Source organism: Carcharhinus amblyrhynchos, chromosome 9 (assembly GCF_965287045.1).
Source record: "Carcharhinus amblyrhynchos chromosome 9, sCarAmb.v2.hapA, whole genome shotgun sequence".
NCBI lineage: Eukaryota > Metazoa > Chordata > Chondrichthyes > Carcharhiniformes > Carcharhinidae > Carcharhinus > Carcharhinus amblyrhynchos.
Window position 1 is genome coordinate 16,592,548 of NC_137332.1, and position 21,423 is coordinate 16,613,970.

Consider the following 21,423-nt stretch of genomic DNA (forward strand, 5'->3'; position numbering starts at 1 on the left):
TCCCTTGCCTGGTAGTCATCCATGTATCTGACTGAACTTGTGGTCTGACAACCTCCCTGTAACTAGTATCCACACATTCTCTGCCCCTGTATGCTCAGCAGTGCATCCAGCTGCCGCTTCAACCAAACAATGCAGTGAGTGAGGAGTTGCAGCTGGACACCCTTTTTTTTCCAAAAATATACTTTATTCATAAAAATCTCAAACTATTGCAAACGTACAGGGCTTTGAACTGCAAACAATGCAGAATCAAGACATTTTTACAGATCTGTACAAATTACAATGATTACATTTCAATACTTAAAACTATATCCATGCCTCAATATTTACAGATATGTACTAATTACATAAGAACATAAGAACATAAGAAATAGGAGCAGGAGTAGGCCATCTGGCCCTTCGAGCCTGCCCCGCCATTCAATAAGATCATGGCTGATCTGTCGTGGCTCAGTTCCACTTTCCCGCCCTCTCCCCATAACCCTTAATCCCCTCTCTTATCAAAAACCCATCAACCCGCTTCTTAAAAATATTTAGCGAGGCAGCCTCCACCACTTCAACGGGCAGAGAATTCCAGAGATTCACCACCCTTTGAGTGAAGAAGTTCCTCCTCAACTCCGTTCTGAACCGCCCCCCCTTTATCTTGAGGCTGTGCCCCCTAGTCCTACTGTCTTTTTTGAGCGGGAAGAGTCTTTCCACCTCTATCCTATCCATCCCATTCATCATCTTATACGTCTCAATGAGATCTCCCCTCATTCTTCTAAACTCTAACGAGTACAAGCCTAGTTTATTCAGCCTCTCCTCATAGCTCAACCCCCTCAACTCCGGTATCAGCCTAGTAAACCTCCTCTGCACTCCCTCCAAGGCCAAAATATCCTTGCGCAGGTGCGGCGCCCAAAACTGCACACAGTACTCCAGCTGCGGCCTCACCAATGCCCTATACAGCTGCAGCAAGACCTCCCTACTTTTATATTCAATCCCCCTCGCTATGAAGGCCAGCATCCCATTCGCCTTCCTGACCACCTGCTGCACCTGCAGGCTGGGTTTTTGCGACTCATGCACAAGGACCCCGAGGTCCCTCTGCACCGTCGCCTGCTGCAGTTTTTCGCCCCGTAAGTAATAGTCCTTCCTACCATTCTTCCTACCAAAGTGGACCACCTCACACTTGCCAACATTAAATTCCATTTGCCATTTCCTGGCCCATTCGCCCAGCCTATCTAGATCCTTCTGCAGACTCTCCACACCCTCCGCACAATTTGCCTTTCCCCCAATCTTGGTGTCATCAGCAAATTTCGACACCCTACACTCGGTTCCCTCCTCCAGATCATCTATATAAATGGTAAATAGCTGAGGCCCCAGCACCGACCCCTGGGGCACCCCACTAGTCACCAACCGCCAATCCGAATAGCACCCATTGACCCCCACTCTCTGCCTCCTATTTGACAACCAATCCTCTATCCACGCTAACACCCTACCCCCAACTCCATGTCCTCTGACCTTCTGCAGTAACCTCTTGTGAGGTACCTTATCAAACGCCTTCTGAAAATCCAGAAAGTCCACATCCACCGGCTCTCCTCTATCCACCGCCCTAGACACATCCTCATAGAACTCCAGTAAATTTGTCAGACACGACTTCCATGATTACATTTCAATACTTAAAACTATATACATGCCTCAATAAATTACTGTGTGCCGTTATTGCTCAGATAGGCACACAGTTACGCAGGTTGAGGGTATTCTGCAGTTCCCGGGCCCTCAGTCTGCTTCCATTAAAAGGCCTTACAGTGTGGCCTTTCCCCATTGTGCCTTTGCGGCGGCTTCCCCAAGCTTCAGCGCGTCCCTCAGCACATAGTCCTGGACCTTGGAATGTGCCAGTCTGCAACACTTGGTCGAGGGCAGTTCTTTCAGCTGGAAGATCAGCAAGTTTCGGGCGGACCAAAGTGTGTCCTTCACCAAGTTGATGACCTTCCAGCAGCAGTTGATAGTTGTCTTGGTGTGCGTCACCGAGCTGCTCGGGACGAACCTCGACAAATACCACTGCATCTCACTCCAGACCTTCTTCGCAAAGGCACATTCCACAAGGAGGTGTGCGACCGTCTCATCAGCCCCGCAGCCGCTTCGAGGGCAGCGTGCGGTGCTGTTGAGACCTCGAGCGTGCATAAAGGATCTGACGGGGAGTGCCCTTCTCACCACCAGCCAAGCCAGATCTTGGTGCTTGTTTGTCAGTTCTGGTGATGAGGCATTCTGCCAGATGACACTGACAGTCTGCTCAGGGAACCATCCGACAGGATCCACCGTCTTCTTTTCTCTCAGGGCCCCTAGGACGTGACGCGCTGACCACTGCTTAATCGCCATGTGGTCAAGGGTGTGTTTGCGGAAAAATTTCTCCACAAAGGACAGGTGCTGCGGTATGGTCCAACTACTCGGAGCGTTCCACGGCAGTGTGGCCAGACCCATCCATCGGGACAGGTAGAACCTCAAAAAGTAGTGGCCCTTGCTGTTTATGTACCGAGGATCTACGCACAGCTTGATGCAGCCGCACACAAAGGTGGCCATCAGGATGAGGGCAGCGTTGGGAACGCTTTTCCCTCCGTTCTCTGGGGATTTGTGCATCGCTTCCCTCCGGACGCGATCCATCTTTGATCTCCAGATAAACTTGAAGATGGCCTGCGTCACTGCTGCAGCGCAGGATTTGGGGATAGGCCACATCTGCGCCACGTACAACAACATGGACAGCACTTCGCAATGGATCACCAGGTTTTTTCCTGTCGTGGAGAGGGAGCGTTGCTCCCACAAGCCCAGTTTCTGCCTGGCTTTCGCGATGCGCTTGTCCCAGTTTTTGGCGTATGCCCCTGCTGCACCAAACCATATCTCCAGCACCTTCAGGTAATCTGCCCTGACGGTGAAGGGGACAAAGGATTTGTTGGCCCAGTTCCCGAAGAACATGGCCTCGCTCTTACCCTGGTTGACTTAGGCTCCTGAGGCCAGCTCGAACTGCTCGCAGACCTGGAGGAGCCTGCGAACAGATGAAGGGTCCGAGCAGAAGACAGCCACGTCATCCATGTACAGGGAGGCTTTGACCTGCGTGCCTCCGCTGCCTGGGATTGTTACCCCTTTGATGCCTGAGTCGCTTCTGAGGGCCTCGGCAAAGGGTTCAATGCAACACACAAAAAGGATGGAGGAGAGAGGGCAGCCCTGTCTGACTCCAGAAGCTATCTGTTTCCCACCCATTGACTGAAACTGCGCTACTGATGTCTTTGTGGAGCAGCCGGATCCAATTGTGGATTCCCTCCCCAAAGCCCAGTTTGGAGAGCACATCCATCATGTAGCTGTGCGATATTCTGTCAAACTCCTTCTCCTGGTCCAGGCTGATGAGGCACGTATCCACCTGCTTGTCCTGCACGTAGGTGATCGTATCCCTGAGTAGCGTGAGGCTGTCAGAGATCTTCCTGCCGGGTACAACACAGGTTTGATCAGGATGGATCACTGACCCCAGAGCAGACTTGACCCGGTTGGCAATGACTTTGGCCAGAATTTTATAATCCACGTTCAATAGTGAAATGGGTCGCCAATTTCGAATTTCCTCCCTTCCCCCTTCTGCTTGTAGATGAGGGTGATGATGCCTTTCCTCATGGATTCTGACATCCTGCCTTCCAGAAGCATACTCTCGTGTATATCCAGGAGGTCCGGGCCCGTCAAGTCCCACAACGCCGAGTAAAACTCAGCCGGTAAGCCGTCGCTTCTGGGAGTTTTACCCTTCTGAAAGGACACACTTCTTGCAGACAAAGTTGTCAGGGAGACTAGATTGCTCCCTGATTTCCCATAACTGGCAAGAGGGGCATACCACTGTGATACTGCCCTTTTACAGTAAAAAGAACAGGATCTCAATTCACCTTTCTCTTGCTGGTGGACCTCTCAGTGACTTATTTGGTAGAGGAGGAAGTACGAAGGGAAACACTGAAGTAATGTTTGGGTTTTAACCGTCCCTTGACAGCAACTCCTGTACAAACACTATCTGGAAGCAGTGGTTGCACCAGTGCAAATCTTCACCCTGACAACCAGTCAGCAACGCTGCTCTGCTGCCCTCTGCTGGACTGAGTACCAAGGGTAGCTTTGATTTTAGTGGAGTTACTGTACTTAAGCAGGAAGGAGACAAAAACACAGTCAGTGGATCTACTTCATATTCAATTTTTTTTGGTTGGCATTAACTTTGCACTGCTGTCTCTACAAATTACTGATCAATTTTAGTTTATTCTGCAGCAAAATAAGACCCTTGTTACCTCGAGTAGAGGGTGTTTGGAATAGGAAGAATCATTGGCCTAATGAGAGAGTCCCGTTCCCTTGCATGGTCATGTTTAGAACGTTCATCCCTTTTAAACAATCAGATTCAGCAACTATCACAACTATAACACTTATCCATAAGGCGATGAGAAAGCATGATTAGAACTTCACAGCAATGCTTTCACCCTCTTACAACCTCACTCACCTGAGATTGTCATAGGGCTGGGTTGCACTTCTCAATCCATGATTTAATTTCATGGAATCACTACAGTGCAGAAGAGGCCATTTGGTCCATCGGGTCTGCACTGAGTCCCCGACAGGACATCTTACACAGACTCCCTTCCCCGCCCTATCCCCTTAACCCCACAGCTAATCCATCTAACCTACACATCTTGGGACAATGCATCTAACCTGCACATCTTTGAACTTTGGCAAGAAACTGGAGTATCTGGAGGAAACCCATGCAGACACAAAGAATGTTTAAACTCCAGACAAACAATCACCCGTGGCCAGAATTGAACCCAGGTCCCTTTTGCTGTGAGGCAGCAATGCGAACCACTGTGCCACTGTGCTGCCAGTTTCCAAAGGTCTTTCAAAGCTTGCCAAGTTGTAGCTGTTAGAATTCCACGTTGCAGCTGTCTGGATGTGAAAGGTAATGTCTGAACATGTTCAGATATTTGGGAATGTTTTAAATGTTAAATCTGTCAATGACAGATAATATCAACTGTTTAAAGTTTTTAAAATTTTGATTTAATCTATTTGAGGTTAGTCCCTATTCATCTGAGAGGGAGCTCGGATGACAAAAGGCAAGTTGAATAAGTAACGAGGTGGTTTTACTGTAGAAACATTAAAAGGTAGTTCTTGAAATATGAACGTGGCACTTTTAACATGTACTTACAAAATATATATCTGTACATTTAACACCAGGAGCAAGTGGAAGTGGAGAGATGGTTTGCACAATATGCCAAGAGGAGTACTCTGAAGTACCGAATGAAATGGTTATTTGTGACAAGTGTGGACAAGGTAAATTGAGATTTGAAATTCCATTTTTCTGAATTTTAAAGAAATTTTTAAGCAATTAAGTATTGCAACACTAATTTTAATAATAGGTTATCATCAGAAATGTCACATGCCCAACATTGACTCCAGTGTGATTGCATCAGATGCCAAGTGGCTGTGTCGCCAATGTGTCTTTGCTACTACTACAAAGGTATGTACAACGTTCTGAAGTATAATCCAACTCCTCAAAACTGGTATGTGGAAAATACTATGGTGTGTTTGTGTGCTTCTTATTTGAAGTACTTGCATATTAAAGGGAGAAAAAATTAAATTTTAGTTAAGGTGGTTAGTTATTTAATAAAATATTTTGCAGTCACAAAATGGATTTTTCTTTATATTTTAGAGGGGTGGTGCTCTTAAGAAGGGACCAAATGCTAAAGCTCTGCAAGTCATGAAGCAGACATTGCCGTACCAGTTGGAGGACCTTCAGTGGGATGTAGGCCACAAAACTAATCACGAACAGTGTTACTGTTACTGTGGAGGCCCTGGAGAGTAAGTCAAATGTTTTATGTGCTTTAGATGTTGTTTAATTAGGCTTTGTAGTCAACTGGGAATATTTCAAAAGCACTTTTTTTTTTGCAGCTTTGCTTGTCTTATGTAAAGGAGAGCCTGCCCTTTTCTCAGCTTAACAAATTTAGAGTGCTTAGTTACTCATTGCCGTAGCAAAGAGACAGCAAAGCATTTCTCAGGTTAGCAAAACGATGCTCTTCAGTGCCACAATATATTCCAACAATGCCTACACTTCAAATTTATTTCATTGGTGCCTTTGTATGTCTGGTGGTCGTGAAAAGTGCTATGTAAGTGCCTGTTTGTCTTGCTTTCTCAATGGTCTTCTAAAAGTAAAGTGGATAGAAATGTTATCTTGTTTAAGCATAATAAACATTGTCACCTGGCATTTTACCAACTGGAATTCTTTACTAACCAGAATTTAATATGCATTGTCACTTTACCAGTTGGAAGCAATTACAATGTTATCCAAAACCTGTACCTGCAAATTGTATTCTTTAAATTAATATTTTAATGTGCTGCTAAAGATTAGAGGTAAAACGAATACTGCTCTTCTTGGTAGCAAAAATAGGAAGGCAAATTATTATTTTAATGATGTAAATTGAGATGGGTGGATGCTCACTTGGTGGGTTATTCACTTTGGTAGCAATAATAGGAATTGGGTGTAAATTAAGAGAGACCTTGGAGTCCTCATGCATCAGTTGCTGACAGCACACAGGTACAGCAGACAGTAAAGAAGGCAAATAGTATGTTGGCCTTCAGAATGAGAGTATTTGAATATAGGAACAGGGATGTTTGACTGCAATTGCACAAAACATTAGTGAGGCCATGCCTGGAGTATTGTGTGGTTTTGGTGTCTTTATCTGAGGAAGGATGTCCTTGCTATAGAGGAAGTGCAGCAAATGTTTATAAGGCTCGTTCCTGGGATGGCAGGTCTGTCCTATGTGCAGAGACTAAGTCGATTAGGATTATGTTCATTGGGACTTAGAAAAGTGAGGGGGGGGTGTCATTGAAAATTGGAACAGGATTAGACAGGGTCAATTTGGAAAGAATGTTCCCAATAGTGTGGGAGCCCTGAACTAGGGACAGAGTTTGAGGATAAGGAGTAAACCTTTTAGGACTGAGGTGAGGAGAAATTTCTTCACCGAGGGTGGTGAATCTGGAACTCACTATCACAAAGTACTTGAGGCCAAAACACTTGTGTGATTTCAAGAAGAAATTAGATATAGCTCTTGGGGCTAAAGAGATCAACCATATGGGCTGGAAGGCAGGATCAGGATATTGAATCAGCCATGATCAAAATGAATAGGCTTGAAGGACTGAATGGCCTATTTCTATTTTCTATGTTTTTATATTAAGTCCCAGAGTAAGGTTTAAATACACACATATTCCATTCAGGCTGCCTTTCAGTATCATGAAGTTTTACAAACAGGACCCAAACTGTTGCTAGACAATGTTCATGGTCTTTACTTATGTAGTTTCCCTCAACAAGAATATGTTGGGCTAGACAGTGAAAAATGTTACCTGTGATCAAATAGGTAAGTAAGTTGTTTGACAATACAAATACTCTATCATCAGCAATTGGATTTTCAATCTCGTGGTCCACGTTAGAATAATTACTTTGCAAGTGCCACTGGAAGTCTGTTTTTAAATTTGGAATTATGTGCCAGTGTGCCAAAAGATTCTGAGGAAAAAATAAAATTATTGGCAAGGAAGGGGTGTAAAAAAGAAACACTATTATATTGCATATTTGATCTTTTTTGCACTGTAACCCTTCCAGATTACCCTAATAATCTGCTTTATTTTTATTGTTAGCTGGTACCTGAAAATGCTGCAGTGCTGGAGATGTAAACAGTGGTTCCATGAAGCCTGTATACAATGCTTACAGAAGCCTATGCTTTATGGAGACAGGTGAAGTTAAATGTTCATGTTTACAGGAAGTTTATAAATACGATAATATCAACATTTTAAAAACATATAATCATAAAATCCTACAGTGCAGAAGGAGGCCATTCAGCCCATTGAGTCTGCACTGACCAAAATCCCACCCAGGTCCTGTCCCTATAACCCTAAGCATTTACCCCATCCAGTCCCCCTGACACTAAGGGACAATTTAACAAGGCCAGTCAACCTAACCCCCACCTGGAGGAAACCCATGTGGACACATTGAGAATGTGCAAACTCCACACAAACTGTGACACAAACCTGGAATTGAACCCAAGTCCCTGGCGCTGTGCTAACCACTGTGTCATTGTGCCCCTTGCTGATGTCTGTTTATATGTTCACTAGTATTTCAAAATTGGTATAACTTAGCCCTTTGCCCATACTAACTATACAAATTATTTTTTTGGTTATGAACTGTTTTTAGATTAAATGTTTGAAAATTATTGTTCGGACTATAACTCATAAAGCAAGTGGTGCAAAGCTTGGAGTGTTATGAGACCACTACTTTGAGAATGTGGACTGGCTGACTTCTCATCAAGGCAAAATTAAAACTAAGAATTCAGCATAGCTGCCATATATAAAATTATAGGTGTTTATCACAAAATATGAATTATAAATCTTCCTTCCCTTGATTTGAAGGACAATAATGGATACATAGGTCCAAATTTGTATGAATTAGCAGAAGAGATTTAGAAGGATGACTCCAGGTATATGTGGGTACACATTAAAGGAAAGGGCTGACAGACTGGGTCTTTTCTATCTTAAAATAGAAGTCTGAAGGGTGACCTAGTAATTCTGCTTAAAGCATAGCAACCCAAAAATTCCCAAGTGTGGGTTGGCTCCTGTAATTTATGGCACGTGCATGGTTTAGTTGTGTTAAAAGAAGTTTAAAGCATAAGTTGTTATGAGGGTGACTCACCTTGATCAGCCCTGATGACTTAGCTTCTGATTCATTTTTGAGCTCAGTTTCAAAATTTGTCTTGTAATACAAGGGTAGGAAGAACCAAGAGTGGAAGAATCTGAATGTTCCCTTGAATGGGGAAAGATAATCTTTCCTTCTAGTAGAAGTATCGATTCAAATGGGTTAAAATAATTGGATTATCTATAATCTTGATGCTTGTACTCTGTGAGGAGTTGAACCTGAATACAAAGGGGAAAAGTAATGTAACTTCAGAACTATATACCAGTTAATTTAGTGTCCGTGTTGGGAAAGATACTCCTAAAAGTGTTAAAGCAGTTGGAGACAGAAAATACAACTTAAGTCATCAGCATGATTCCAAAAGATTTAGGTAATGCTTAATGAACTGAAGAGTAAAGAAGTAGCTGCTATTTGTTTGTGTTTAAAAATATCTGTCATATTTCTGCTCTCAGCGGTTTAGGACATGTTTGGTTGGGAAAAACAGCTGAATGGATAGCAAATTGGCTGAAAAGTAGAAAGCGGAGAGTAGGGGTAACGGTCATGTACTCAAAACTGGAGGAAGGGTGTAAGTTGCATTCCATAAGGAAATGTGCTGGAACCACTTAAAATTAACATCAAAATTTATTGATGATACCAAATTGGGGGTATAGCAAATGGAGGAATACAAGATAATACAAGACGACAGTAGAAAACTTGCAAATTAAGCAGTTTTTTAAAATTCCAATTCAATCAAATCAAGTCCAATTCAGAGTCTGAACAAGTTGAGACATTCCCAATCCAAGACAGGGCTCTCACCTCCTGTCTTGGGCTTAATCTACATGATCCAAGCTGATTGGAGTAGGCATAGCTCCTCCTCCAAGGCTTGATCTCATTTGCATCTTAGCCAAAAGGCTGTGATGCAAGTAAGTGAACTTTAACATAGAGAAGTGTATTGTGATGGGATTTTGTTGGGGAAACATGACATATCTGATATAAACAATTGAATGGAGTAGATTTTGTTCCAGGTAAAGTTTTTAACAATATTTTACTGCCCTTTTGCTTCATTAAGCACTCGTTCAATTTGTTTTCCTTGCCATTATTTTGGCAAATGATGCAATTGTGTATTTCTTTAGGGGCTTCCAAAAACATCCCAAAATTGGGATTTTTGGAACAAAATCTAAGGATTTTGGTAAACAAATGAGTAAGAGTGGCATCATTAGTCAGCAAAACAATTCATAATAACAAAACATGGGGATTTTTGTAGGGATATGGGGCCCTCATCAGATTACACCGAGTACTGCAAAGTTTTGGTCTCCATGTTACGTGAAGAACAAAAAAGCATTGGGGAAAAGGGGAAAAACATTTACAGGGCACTAGAATTAAAAGGATTAGACAAGTTTCAGGCTTTCTTTTCATTGGAAAAGAAGACTTGGAGCAGGCCAGATGGAGGTCTTTAAAATTCTAATGAGAATGTAGATAATTAGTAATAGATCCAGTAGGAAATAAAATATTCTTGCATTGTTCATTGTTCACAATTCAGAACTCATTACCGCAAGAAGTTATTGAGGCAAATCACTTAGATGGTGTCTGAAGAAATCTGATAGCTACTTGCAAGAAAAAAAAAGAAAGAAATGCTGAAAAGGTGAGGAATATAGAATGGGAGGAGATTTTGTGGAGTGTAGAAAACGCAGACTACTTATGAATCACCTGTTTCTGGTCTTATGTTGCACAGTATTCCCAAATTATGTTGATTTTAAAAATGAAGGATTTTATTTTCTCCTTTTTGTTCACTAGGTTCTATTTATTTATTTGTTCTGTTTGCAATTCTGGACCAGAATACCTCAAACGTCTACCTTTACGATGGTAGGTTATTGATTTGATATTCTGATTTTGGGCTTTCAAACTCGTAGTTGCATTTTGCTCTAATTTATCTAATTTTTTAATGGATACTAGTTATGTTATGATGGCATTGACCATAGTTCCCTTTTGTGTTCAAGAGATTAGTTACAAATAACCGTAAATGATAATGCACTGATTGCTCATGGAATTTGCCTTATATAAGACACATTTGAGGGTTGTGCACAAGACCTTCTAATCTATTCAATGTTTAAACACAAGTAAACTTTCCAAGCTAATTAATTGTATGAATAATGAGTTGTAGTTAGTGTTAGAAAGTACAAGCTTTAAATGAACTGTTTCATCAATCCTTATAAATTGTGATTTCATTCTGCAGCGTTCAGCATTTGGACAAATTTCTCCAATTTTCCAGTGCACTGTGTGTCAGTGCTTGTTTTGTTGGCCCTTGGTTTTCAGTGTGTGCTGTAATTGGCAAACAAATGTTTGAAAACCTTGAATGTTTGCTCATGAATGGATGTTTAAATGTACGTTGAATACTTTTTCTTTTCTAGGGTTGACATAGCACACTTAAGCCTTTACAATCTAAGTGTTATTCATAAAAAGAAGTATTTTGATTCTGAGCTTGAATTGATGAATTACATTAATGAAAATTGGGACAAACTGCAACCTGGTAAGGTAAGGTCGAGTTTAGCACTGAATATACTTGGTTAGTTGCAGGCAGAATCATGTTCTAGGCTGCTGTTAGTTGCACCCCATGCTGATGTGCAGCAATATTAATATTGAGAATTTAGCCTCAAATATTCTTTCATAAAAGTATTCCTTCACATAACTCTTCAGAGTCAGGATTTTTTGTTTCTTTTCAATGTGCACTTGATACTAAATTTTATGACAGTTAACATAGTTATTGAGCAAATTTAAAACTGACTTTGGCTGTCACGTGTTGACATTTTAAAGTCAAAATCCATGGCACATTAGAAAAGTAGATGTAAATTCAAAACTTTGATCTGAACTTAACATTTTAATTGAATTTACGAACTCTTTGAATCAATTACAAGTAACAATGAAACAAATGCCTCTGGGATCGGTGCAGGGTCTGCTGTTATTTGTCATTTATGCTAATGATTTGGATGAAAATATAGGAAGCACGGTTAGTAAGTCTGCAGATGACACCAAGATTGGTGGCGTAGTAAATGGTGAAGAAAGTTATCTTGGATTGCAACGGGATCTTGATCAATTGGGCCACTGAGCTGATGAATGGCAGATGGAGTTTAAATAAATGCAAGGTGATGCGTTTTGGCAGATTGAACCAGGGCAGGACTTAGTTAATGGAAGGGGGGTTGGGAAGAGTAACAGAACAGAGAGATCTAGGGGTACATGTTCATAGCTCCTTGAAAGTGGAGTCACAGGTGGACGGAGTAGTGAACAAGGCATTCAGTATGCTTGGTTTCATTGTTAGAATATTGAATACAAGAGTTGAGATGTCTTGTTGAAGTTGTACAAGATATTGGTAAGGCCACACTTGGAGTACTGTGTACAGTTCTGGTCACCCTATTAGAGAAAGGATATTATTAGATTAGAAAGAGTGCAGAAAAAATTTACTAGGATAATATCGGGACTTGATGATTTGGATTATAAGGAAAGGCTGGTTAGACTGGAACTTTTTTCTCTGGAGTGTAGTAGGCTGAGGGATGGTCTTATAGAGGTCTATAAAATAACGAGGGGCATAAATCAACTAGATAGTCAATATCTTTTCCCAAAGGTAGGGCAGTCTAAAGCTCGAGGGCATAGGTTTAAGTTGAGAGGACATACAAAAGGGTCCAGTGGGGCATTTTTTTTCACAGAAGGGTGATGAGTGTCTGGAACAAGTAATATAGGCGGGTAGAATTTTGTCTTTTAAAAAGCATTTACACAGTTCTATGGGTAAGATGGGCGTAGAGGGATATGAGCCAAATGTGGGCAATTGGGACTAGCTTAGGGGTTTAAAAAAAATGCGACATGGGCAAGTTGGGCCAAAGTGCCTGTTTCGATGCTGTGAACCTCTGACTCTGGCAAGATCATGTTAAATTTATCTGTTTTCTTATTTGTTTGCAGCTTGTCGACACTCTAAAACCTGATAGATACGGTTTTATTCTTCAAGCCCTAACTGAGAACAAATGCATGTAAGTGAGGGTGTATCACAAATCAAAACAATGGAATTACTGTTGTTTCAGAAGTAGAGAAATTTTCCCTGATTTTAAAAATAGATTTCTGCTCTTATTCTTTTCACAAGTCGTAAAGGGTTAGAGAGTGTTGAAGTCTGTCCTCGGTTCTCAATTTTTATTTGTGCTTCTGTGCAGTCCTCCTTGTCCATTTTCACAATTCCTGCTGACTTTTATTCGTACTCTGTCCCTCAGCTTGTTAAAACAAGGATGGGAATTTGATTTTGAAATTCCTGTGAATTCTTGGTTATCATCTTTCTACGTGGATTTTAGTGAGGTTTTTGACAAGGTACCATGAGACATTTTGTTCAGAAAATTAAATGCTCATGGAATCCACAGGAATGTGGCAAGTTGGATCCAAAATTGGGAGAAAACAGAAGGTCATTTTTAATTAATTGGACGGGCTGTTTCCAGTTGGACTCAGCATTGAGTTTCTTGGTCATGTTATGTATCAGTTGGCGGGGACGGATTGCATGATGAACAAGTTTGCTCATTATATGGAAATTATCCCTTTCATGGTAGTGGTGAGGAAGGAAACTGTTGACTGAAGAAAGATACCAATGGTCTGATCATGTAAGCAAAAATGTGGCAAGTGAAATTCAATCCAGAGATGTGAGGCAATGGATTTGGAGAGAGCAAAGAAGGCAAGAGAATGCAGAGTAAATTATATGATCCTGAGTAGTGTAGAGGAAAAGAGGGATCCTGAAGTGAATGTTCAGAGATTCCTGTAGGTTGCAGGACAGATACAATAAGGTATTTGAGAAATTTTCCTTTATTGACTAGGGCAGGAAGCATGGAGAACATGCTGGAACTGTATAAACCACTAGTTCAATTGGAGCTAGACTACTGTGTGTAATTCTGGTCACTCCATTACAGTAAGGAAACAATCGCACCAGCAGGGGTGCAGTGGAGATTTACAAGGATGTTGCTTGAATTGAGAATTTTAACTGAAAAAATTAGTTGGGTTGGTATTGTTTTCTTTGAAACAAGAGGAGACTGACGAGATTTAATTGATCTGGACAAAAGAGAGGTTCTGAGATAAAGTGAATTTGAAGTACCTGTTCTTTTTAGCAGAGATCTAACGTGGGGAATGGGATAGAGTTCAACTTATTGGTAAAGGACTTTGAGGGGAATTCAGAATTCTTTCCACCCAGAGGATAGTGGGGATCTGGAGTTCAGTACCTGAAAAGGTGGTAGAGATAGAAACGCTCATTGCACTTGCTACTTAAGATATGTACTTAAAATTCTGTAACCTGAAAGTCGATAGACAAAGAGCTGAGCTGATTAGCTGTTTTTCGGCTGGCACAGATATGGTGGGCTGGTAGTCAGCTCTGTCATAGACCTTCTATGTATCTATGATGTACACTGTGGAGTACAGAAAGAGGAATGTATACCTTGCCTTCGGGTACACAACATAAAAATCTAAATGTCATTGTGTTTTTCTTTTATGTCTAATCGTTTGAAACTAATTCATTTAGGTTTATGTCTGGAAAAGAAATAAAGAAGAAGAAACATTTGTTTGGATTGCGAATTCGGGTGCCTCCAATCCCTCCCAATGGTGCGATGAAGGCTGAGGAAAACACTGAGGAAGTTTCTCATGAGTTAAAGATAAAAGGAAAAAAAGCTGGTAAATCCACATCTGTACCTGCACCAGTAGCTGCAAAAAGGTAAAGCAGTTCACTTTAATTGTTGTCCTGTGGTTCTTTCAATAAATATTTGAGACAAACTCATAGTGTCAGAGGCAGAGGAAGCACTCTCTGGACCAGCAACTGAGCAACCAAATACATTCATTGGTTCTGTCTTCACAAATGACACAAATCAAAAAAATGTGTTGGAAGATGCAAGATTTAGTGAGAGGGAAGAACTAAGGGAGATCAATATTAGTGGAGAAATGGTGCTGGGAAAATCGATGCGATTGAAAGTCTGATAATCTACATCCCAGAATACTGAAGGAAGTGGCTCTAGAAATAATGGATGCATTGGGCATCTTCCAGGAACCTATAGACTGGAACAGTCTCTGCAGATTGGAGGGGAGCTAATGTTAGTCCAGTGTTAAAAAAGGGAGGTAGAGAGAAAACAGGGAATTGTAGACCAGTAAGCCTTACATTGGTAGTGGGGAAAATTCTCAAATCCATTATCAAAGATTTTATAGTGATGCATTTAGAAAGCAGTGGCATGGATTTATGAAGGGGAAATCATGCTTGACAAATCTGTTGGAATTCTTTGAAGATGTAACTAGTAGAGTTGACAAGGGGAGGGCCAGTCGATGTACGTTTGGACTTTCAGAAAGCATTTGGCAAAGCCCTGGATATGAGATTATTATGCAAGATTAAAACGCATAGGATTGGGGGCAGTGTATTGAGATGGATAGAAAACTCGTTGGCAGAGAGAAAACAAAATAGGAATTAATGGGTGCTTTTCAAATTGGCAGGCAGTAACTAGTGGGGTGACACAGGGTTCGGTGCTAGGACCCCAGCTATTCCCAATATATATTAACGATTTGGATGAAGGAACAAAATATAACATCTCAAAAGTTTGCAAATGATACTGAGTTGAGTAGGAGGGTGAACTATGGCGAGGATATAGAGATCCTTCAGCATGATCTGTACAGGTTGAGTGAGTGGGCAAATTAATGACACATGCAGTATAATTTGGATAAATGCAAGATTATTCACTTTGGCAGCAAAAGCAAGAAGGCAGATTTATTTCCTGAATGGCCATAAATTGGGAGAAGGGAGTGTGCAGCAGGACCTGAGTGTCCTTGTGCATCAGTCGCTGAAGGTAAGCATGCAGGTGCAACAGGCAGTGAAGAAGGCAAATGGTATGTTGTCTTTCATAGCAAGAGGATTAGCATACAGGAGCAGGGATATCTTGTTGCAATTACACAGGGCCTTAGTGAGGCCAGGCTTGGAATATTGTGTGCAGTTTTGGTTGTCTTACCTGAGCAAGGGTGTTCTTGCTCTTGAGGGAGTGCAGCAAAGGTTTACCAGGCGGATTCAGTATGGCGGGACTGATGAATGAGGGATTGACTAGGTTAGAATTGTTTTCGCTGAAATTCAGATGAATGAGGGGGGGACCTCAGAGACTTATAAAATTCTATCGGGACTAGACAGAGTAGATGCAGGGAGGATATTCCTGATCATAGGGGAGTCCAGAACCAGGGATCACAGTCTGAGGATTCAGAGTAGGCTATTTAGGATCAAGGTGAGGAAACAGTTTTTCATCCAAAGTGTGGTGAGCCAGTGGAATTCATTATCACAGGAAGTAGTTGATGCCAAAACATTGAATGTATTCAAGAGGTGACTAGATGTAGCACTTGGGGTGAATGAGATCAAAGGTAATGATCAGAAATAGTCAGCATGGTTTTGTCAAGGGCAGGTCATGCCGTACGAGCCTGGTTGAGTTCTTCGAAAATGTGACTGAACACATTGACGAAGGAAGTGCAGTGGACGTGGTGTACATGGACTTCAGCAAGGCGTTTGATAAGGTCCCCCATGCAAGGCTTCTTGCGAAGGTGAGAGGGCATGGGATCCAAGGGCCTTTGGGTTTGTGGATCCAGAACTGGCTTGCCTGCAGACGGCAAAGAGTGGTTGTGGATGGGTCTTTTTCGGCATGGAGGTCAGTCACCAGTGGAGTGCCCCAGAGTTCTGTTCTAGGACCCTTGCTGTTTGTCATTTTCATAAATGACCTGGATGAGGAAGTGGAGGGATGGGTGAGTAAGTTCGCTGATGACACAAAGGTCGGTGGTGTTGTGGATGGTGTGGAAGGATGTCAAAAGTTGCAGCAGGACATAAATAGGATGCAGGACTGGGCGGAGAAGTGGCAGATGGACTTCAACACAGATAAATGTGTAGTCGTCCATTTTGGCAGAACCAATGGGATGAACGAGTACACTATCAAGGGCAGGAGTCTTAGTAGTGTTGAAGAGCAGAAGGATCTTGGGGTCCGGGTCCACAGGACTCTTAAATCGGCCTCGCAGGTGGAGGATGTGGTCAAGAAGGTGTATGGTGTACTGGCCTTCATCGAGGGATTGAGTTTAGGAATCGGGAGGTAATGCTGCAACTTTATAAGACCCTTGTCAGGCCTCATTTGGAGTACTGTGCGCAGTTCTGGTCGCCTCACTATAGGAAGGACGTAGAAGCTATTGAAAGGGTACAGAGGAGATTTACAAGGATGTTGCGTGGACTGGGAGGCATGCCTTATGAAGTTAGGTTGAGGGAGCTGGGACTCTTTTCCCTGGAGAGACCAAGGTTGAGAGGCGACCTGATAGAAGTTTATAAAATGTTGAGTGGAATGGATAGGGTGGATTCTCAGAGGCTATTTCCCCGGGTTGAAATGATCGCTACGAGAGGACACAGATTGAAGGTGCGGGGAGGCAAGTACAGAAGTGATGTTAGGGGTAAGTTTTTCACTCAGAGGGTGGTGAGTGAATGGAATCGGCTGCCGTCAGTGGTGGTGGAGGCGAACTCGCTGGGGTCTTTTAAAAGACTTCTGGATGAGTATATGGAATTTAATGGGATTGGGGGTCATAGATAGGTCTATAGATTGGTAGGTGTTGATGTGATCGGCGCAACTCGTGGGCCGAAGGGCCTGTTTGTGCTGTAGTGTTCTACGTTCTACGTAATGGGGAGAAAGTAGGATTAGGCTATTGAGTTGGATGATCTGCCGTGATCGTAATGAATGGTGGAGCAGGCTTGAAGGGCCAAATGGTCTCCTCCTATCTTCTATGTTTCTATAACACTGTAGATACCGTTCCAACCTAAGATGCCATTCTGGAGTTACGAGGCATTGCTCCTTTTTCATTTGATCATTTTTGTAATTTGATTTTTTTTATCATCATTTGCTCCCTTTCTAATGTAAGATTACTGAGTTCGGTGTTAGTACCTTGACTGATGTACCATTTTATACATTCTTAAACACTATTTACGTTTTCATAGATTATTGTGCTATTGCATTGTTGACCTATGCACAGATCATAAGAGTGGCAAACTTCAAGGAGAATTATCCATTTCAACGTGTCTGAAGTGAGTGGTGGGGAAAGAGGGCAGACATATTACTCTTCGTATTTTTAAAAAGTTTTTTTGTGGGCTTTTTTGGGGCAAGAGTCGGGCCTCAACGCATTAGCTGTTTAGGCTACACCCAGCATGTTTCAAAAAAATGAGTATCACAGCTGTTATCATTCACTCGGAGATCTCTATGGCAGCCATTAGAGCTGCAGAACTTGTGACCACAGAATCTCATGCCCCCCACCCCCGGAGTCCTGCATATAAGACTCAATCACAATGCTGTGGATCTAGAATCAAATGTAGGCCAGACAATTGAGGATGGCAGATTTCCTTTTCTAAAGAACATTAGTGAACCAAATGGGATTTTGAGAGTCGCTGATAGTTGCCATATTTATCACTAAGAATACCTTTATGTTCCAAATTTATTAATTGAATTTCAATTCCGGCAACTGCTGTGCTGGAACCCATGCATCAGCCCAGGCTTCTGGATTACTAATCCAATAGCACGGCCTCATTTTCTATCCCTGGATTACTTTAGTTGGAGAACCTCCCGTTGAATATCCCAGATAATTATTATGCCTTATATGGGGACAGTATAAATGACTCACTCATTTTCTCCAGAGGTGATTGGTCTTTGAATACATGGTCTATGATTTACAAATATTTGGGGGTGTGGCACTACAAAGGTATGATGTCCCTTACCTCAGAGATCACCATGTAAGGATTGCACAGCAATTGCCTGGGAGGCAAGTGACTTGTGCCTTGTAGATGGTAGACAGGTTTTAGGGTGTCAGGTGGTGAGTTACTCACCACAGTATTCCTAGCCTCTGATCATGCCCCCCACCCCCGGAGTCCTGCATATAAGACTCAATCACAATGCTGTGGATCTAGAATCAAATGTAGGCCAGACAATTGAGGATGGCAGATTTCCTTTTCTAAAGAACATTAGTGAACCAAATGGGATTTTGAGAGTCACTGTTTTTGTAGCCACTGTGTTTATGTGGTGAGTCCAGTTGAATTTCTGGTTAATAGTAACCCCAAGGATATTGACAGTGGGACTTGGTGATGGGAGCACCATTGAATGTCATGGGGCTGTGGTTAAGTCATCTCTAATTGGTGATGGTCATCGCCCAGCACTTGTGTGGCGCGAATGTTACTTGCCACTTCTCAGCCCAAGCCTGGATATTGTCCAGATCTTGTTGCATTTGAACATGGACTGCTTCAGTTTCTAAGGAGTAGTGAATGGTGCTGAATATTGTGCAATCATTGGCGAACATCCCCACTTCTGACATTGATAGAGAGAGATCATTCATGAAGCAGCTGGGCTGAAGAAACTACTCTGAGGGACTCGTGCAGAGATGTCCTGGAGCTGAAATAACTGACCCTCCCAAAACTACAACCATCGTCCTATGTGCCAGGTATGATTCCAACAATGGAGAGTTTGCCTCCTGATACCCATTGATTACAATTTTGCTGGGCTCCTTGATGCCATGCTCAGTTGAATGTAGCCTTGACGTCAAGGACTGTCACTCTTAGCTCCTGACTTCGTTACAGCCTTGGTTCAAACATGGACCAAAGCGGTGAATGGCAGAAAGGAGGCGAGTGACCCTGGCAAAACCCAAACTGGGTGTCACTGAGCAGGCTATTGCTGAGCAGGTGCTGCTTGATAGCATTCCTGATGACCCTTTCCATGACTTCAGAGTAGACTGATGGGATACTAATTGGCCGGTTGGATTTATCCTCCTTCTTTGTGTGCAGGACATACATGAGCAATTTTCCACATTATCAGGTAGATACCAGTGTTGTAACTGCTGGATGAGCTTGGCTAGGGGAGCTGCAAGTCATCAGTACCATTGCCAGAATGTGGTCAGGACCCATTGTCTTTGCAGTATCTAGTGCCTCCAACTGACATCATGTGTAGCGAATCGAGTTGGCTGGTTGCTGGGGGATCACTGGAGGAGGCCAAGATGAATCATCCACTTAGCATTTCTGGCTGAAGATTGCTGCAAATGCTTCAACCTTATCTTTTACACTGATGTACTGGGCTCCTCCATCACTGAGGATGAAGATGTTTGTGGAGCTGCGGCCTTCAGTCAGTTGTTTAATTGTTCACCACCATTCAAGACTGGATCTGATCCATTAGTTGTGGGATCGCTTAGCTCCATCTTTCACTTGCTGTTTATGCTGTTTGGCATGCAGGTAGTCTTGTTTGGTAACTTCAGGTTGACAACATTTTTATGTGTGCCTAATGCTGCTCCTAGCATGACCCCCTGCAGTCTGTATTGAACCTGGATTGATCCCTTGGCCACATGGATGCCCAATCTTGAATTGTTAGATCTCTTTGAAGTCTGTTCCATTTAGCATGGTGATGGTGCCATACAACACAATGGAGGTTATTCTCAATGTGAAGGCAGGACTTTGTCTTCACAAAGATTATGCAGTGGTTGCACTTAACCATACAGTTTTGGACAGATGCACCTGCTGCTGGCAGATCGGTAAGGATGAGGGCAAATATGTTTCTCCCTCTCTTTGGTCCCCTCATCACTCCTTCACCACATGCAACTGATCTGATTTGCAGACCTAGTCGAGCAGTTGTATCCTTTTGGACACAACCAGCTCGATCAGTAGTGCTGCTGTCAAAGCACTCTTGGTGATGGACTTTGAAATCCCTGACACAGGTGTTTTGCATCCTTGCCAGCCTCAGTGTTTCCTCCAAGTGTTGTTCAACATGGAATACTGATTCATCAGCCGAAGGAGGATGGTACATGGTAACCAGGAAGTGGTTTTCTTGCTCATGTTTAAGCTGAAGCTATGAGATTTTATGGGGTCCAGAGTCAATGTTAAGGACTCCCAGGGTATTTCCCTCCTGACTATACCACTGTGCTGACACCTCATCTGTACCAGTGGGACAGGACGTATCCAGGGATGGGAATAGTGATGTCTGGGATGTTATCTGTAAGGTATGATTCTATGAGAATGACTATGTCAGGCTGTTGCTTGATAGTCTGTGAGACAGCTCTCCTAATTTTGGCTCCTAGTTGTTAGTAAGGAGGACTTTGCAGCATTGGCAGGGCTGTTTGTCGTAGGTGTTTCCAGTGCATAGGCCAACGCCAGGTAGTCCATCTGGTCTCATTCCTTTGTTCAGACTTTGTAGTGATTGATGCAACTCATGTGATTTGCTTTATTATTGTCATTATGTATTAGGATACAGTGAAAAGTATTGTTTCTTGTGCACTGTACAGATAAAGACATACCATTCATAAAACACATAGGAAAGAAGCGAAGGACAGGGTGCAGAATATTGTGCTGCAGTTTCAGTTAGGGTGAAGAGAAAAATCAACTTAATGTATAATAGATCCATTCAAAAGTTTGAAGGCAGCAGGGAAGTTGTTCTTGAGTTGGTTGGTATGTGCTGTCAAGCTTACTTTCTTCGTGATGGAAGAAGCTGAAAAGGAGTATGTCTGGGATGCATGGTATCCTTGGTTATGTTGGATGCATTTTTGAGGCAGGGAGAAATGTAGATGGTCAATGGATGGGAGACTTGTTTGCATGCTGGACTGGGCTACATTTGCAACTCTCTGTAGTTTCTTGCAGTCTTGGTCAGATTGGAGCCAAACCAACCTGCGATTCATCTGAAAAGGATGCTTTCTATGATGCATCTGTAAAAGTTGGTGGGAGT

General features: G+C 42.5%; 1 protein-coding gene across 1 annotated transcript in view; it reads left to right on the forward strand.

Annotated features, from left to right (window-relative positions):
• mtf2 (metal response element binding transcription factor 2) overlaps nt 1-21,423 on the forward strand; it is a 48,325-nt gene that overhangs the window by 13,490 nt on the left and 13,412 nt on the right. Inside the window, exons 4-11 of the mRNA XM_080195229.1 lie at nt 5,203-5,298; nt 5,385-5,485; nt 5,678-5,826; nt 7,657-7,752; nt 10,478-10,546; nt 11,092-11,215; nt 12,632-12,699; nt 14,217-14,405. Coding sequence (XP_080051355.1) covers nt 5,203-5,298; nt 5,385-5,485; nt 5,678-5,826; nt 7,657-7,752; nt 10,478-10,546; nt 11,092-11,215; nt 12,632-12,699; nt 14,217-14,405 — 892 coding nt within the window. The remainder of the gene's footprint in view (nt 1-5,202; nt 5,299-5,384; nt 5,486-5,677; nt 5,827-7,656; nt 7,753-10,477; nt 10,547-11,091; nt 11,216-12,631; nt 12,700-14,216; nt 14,406-21,423) is intronic.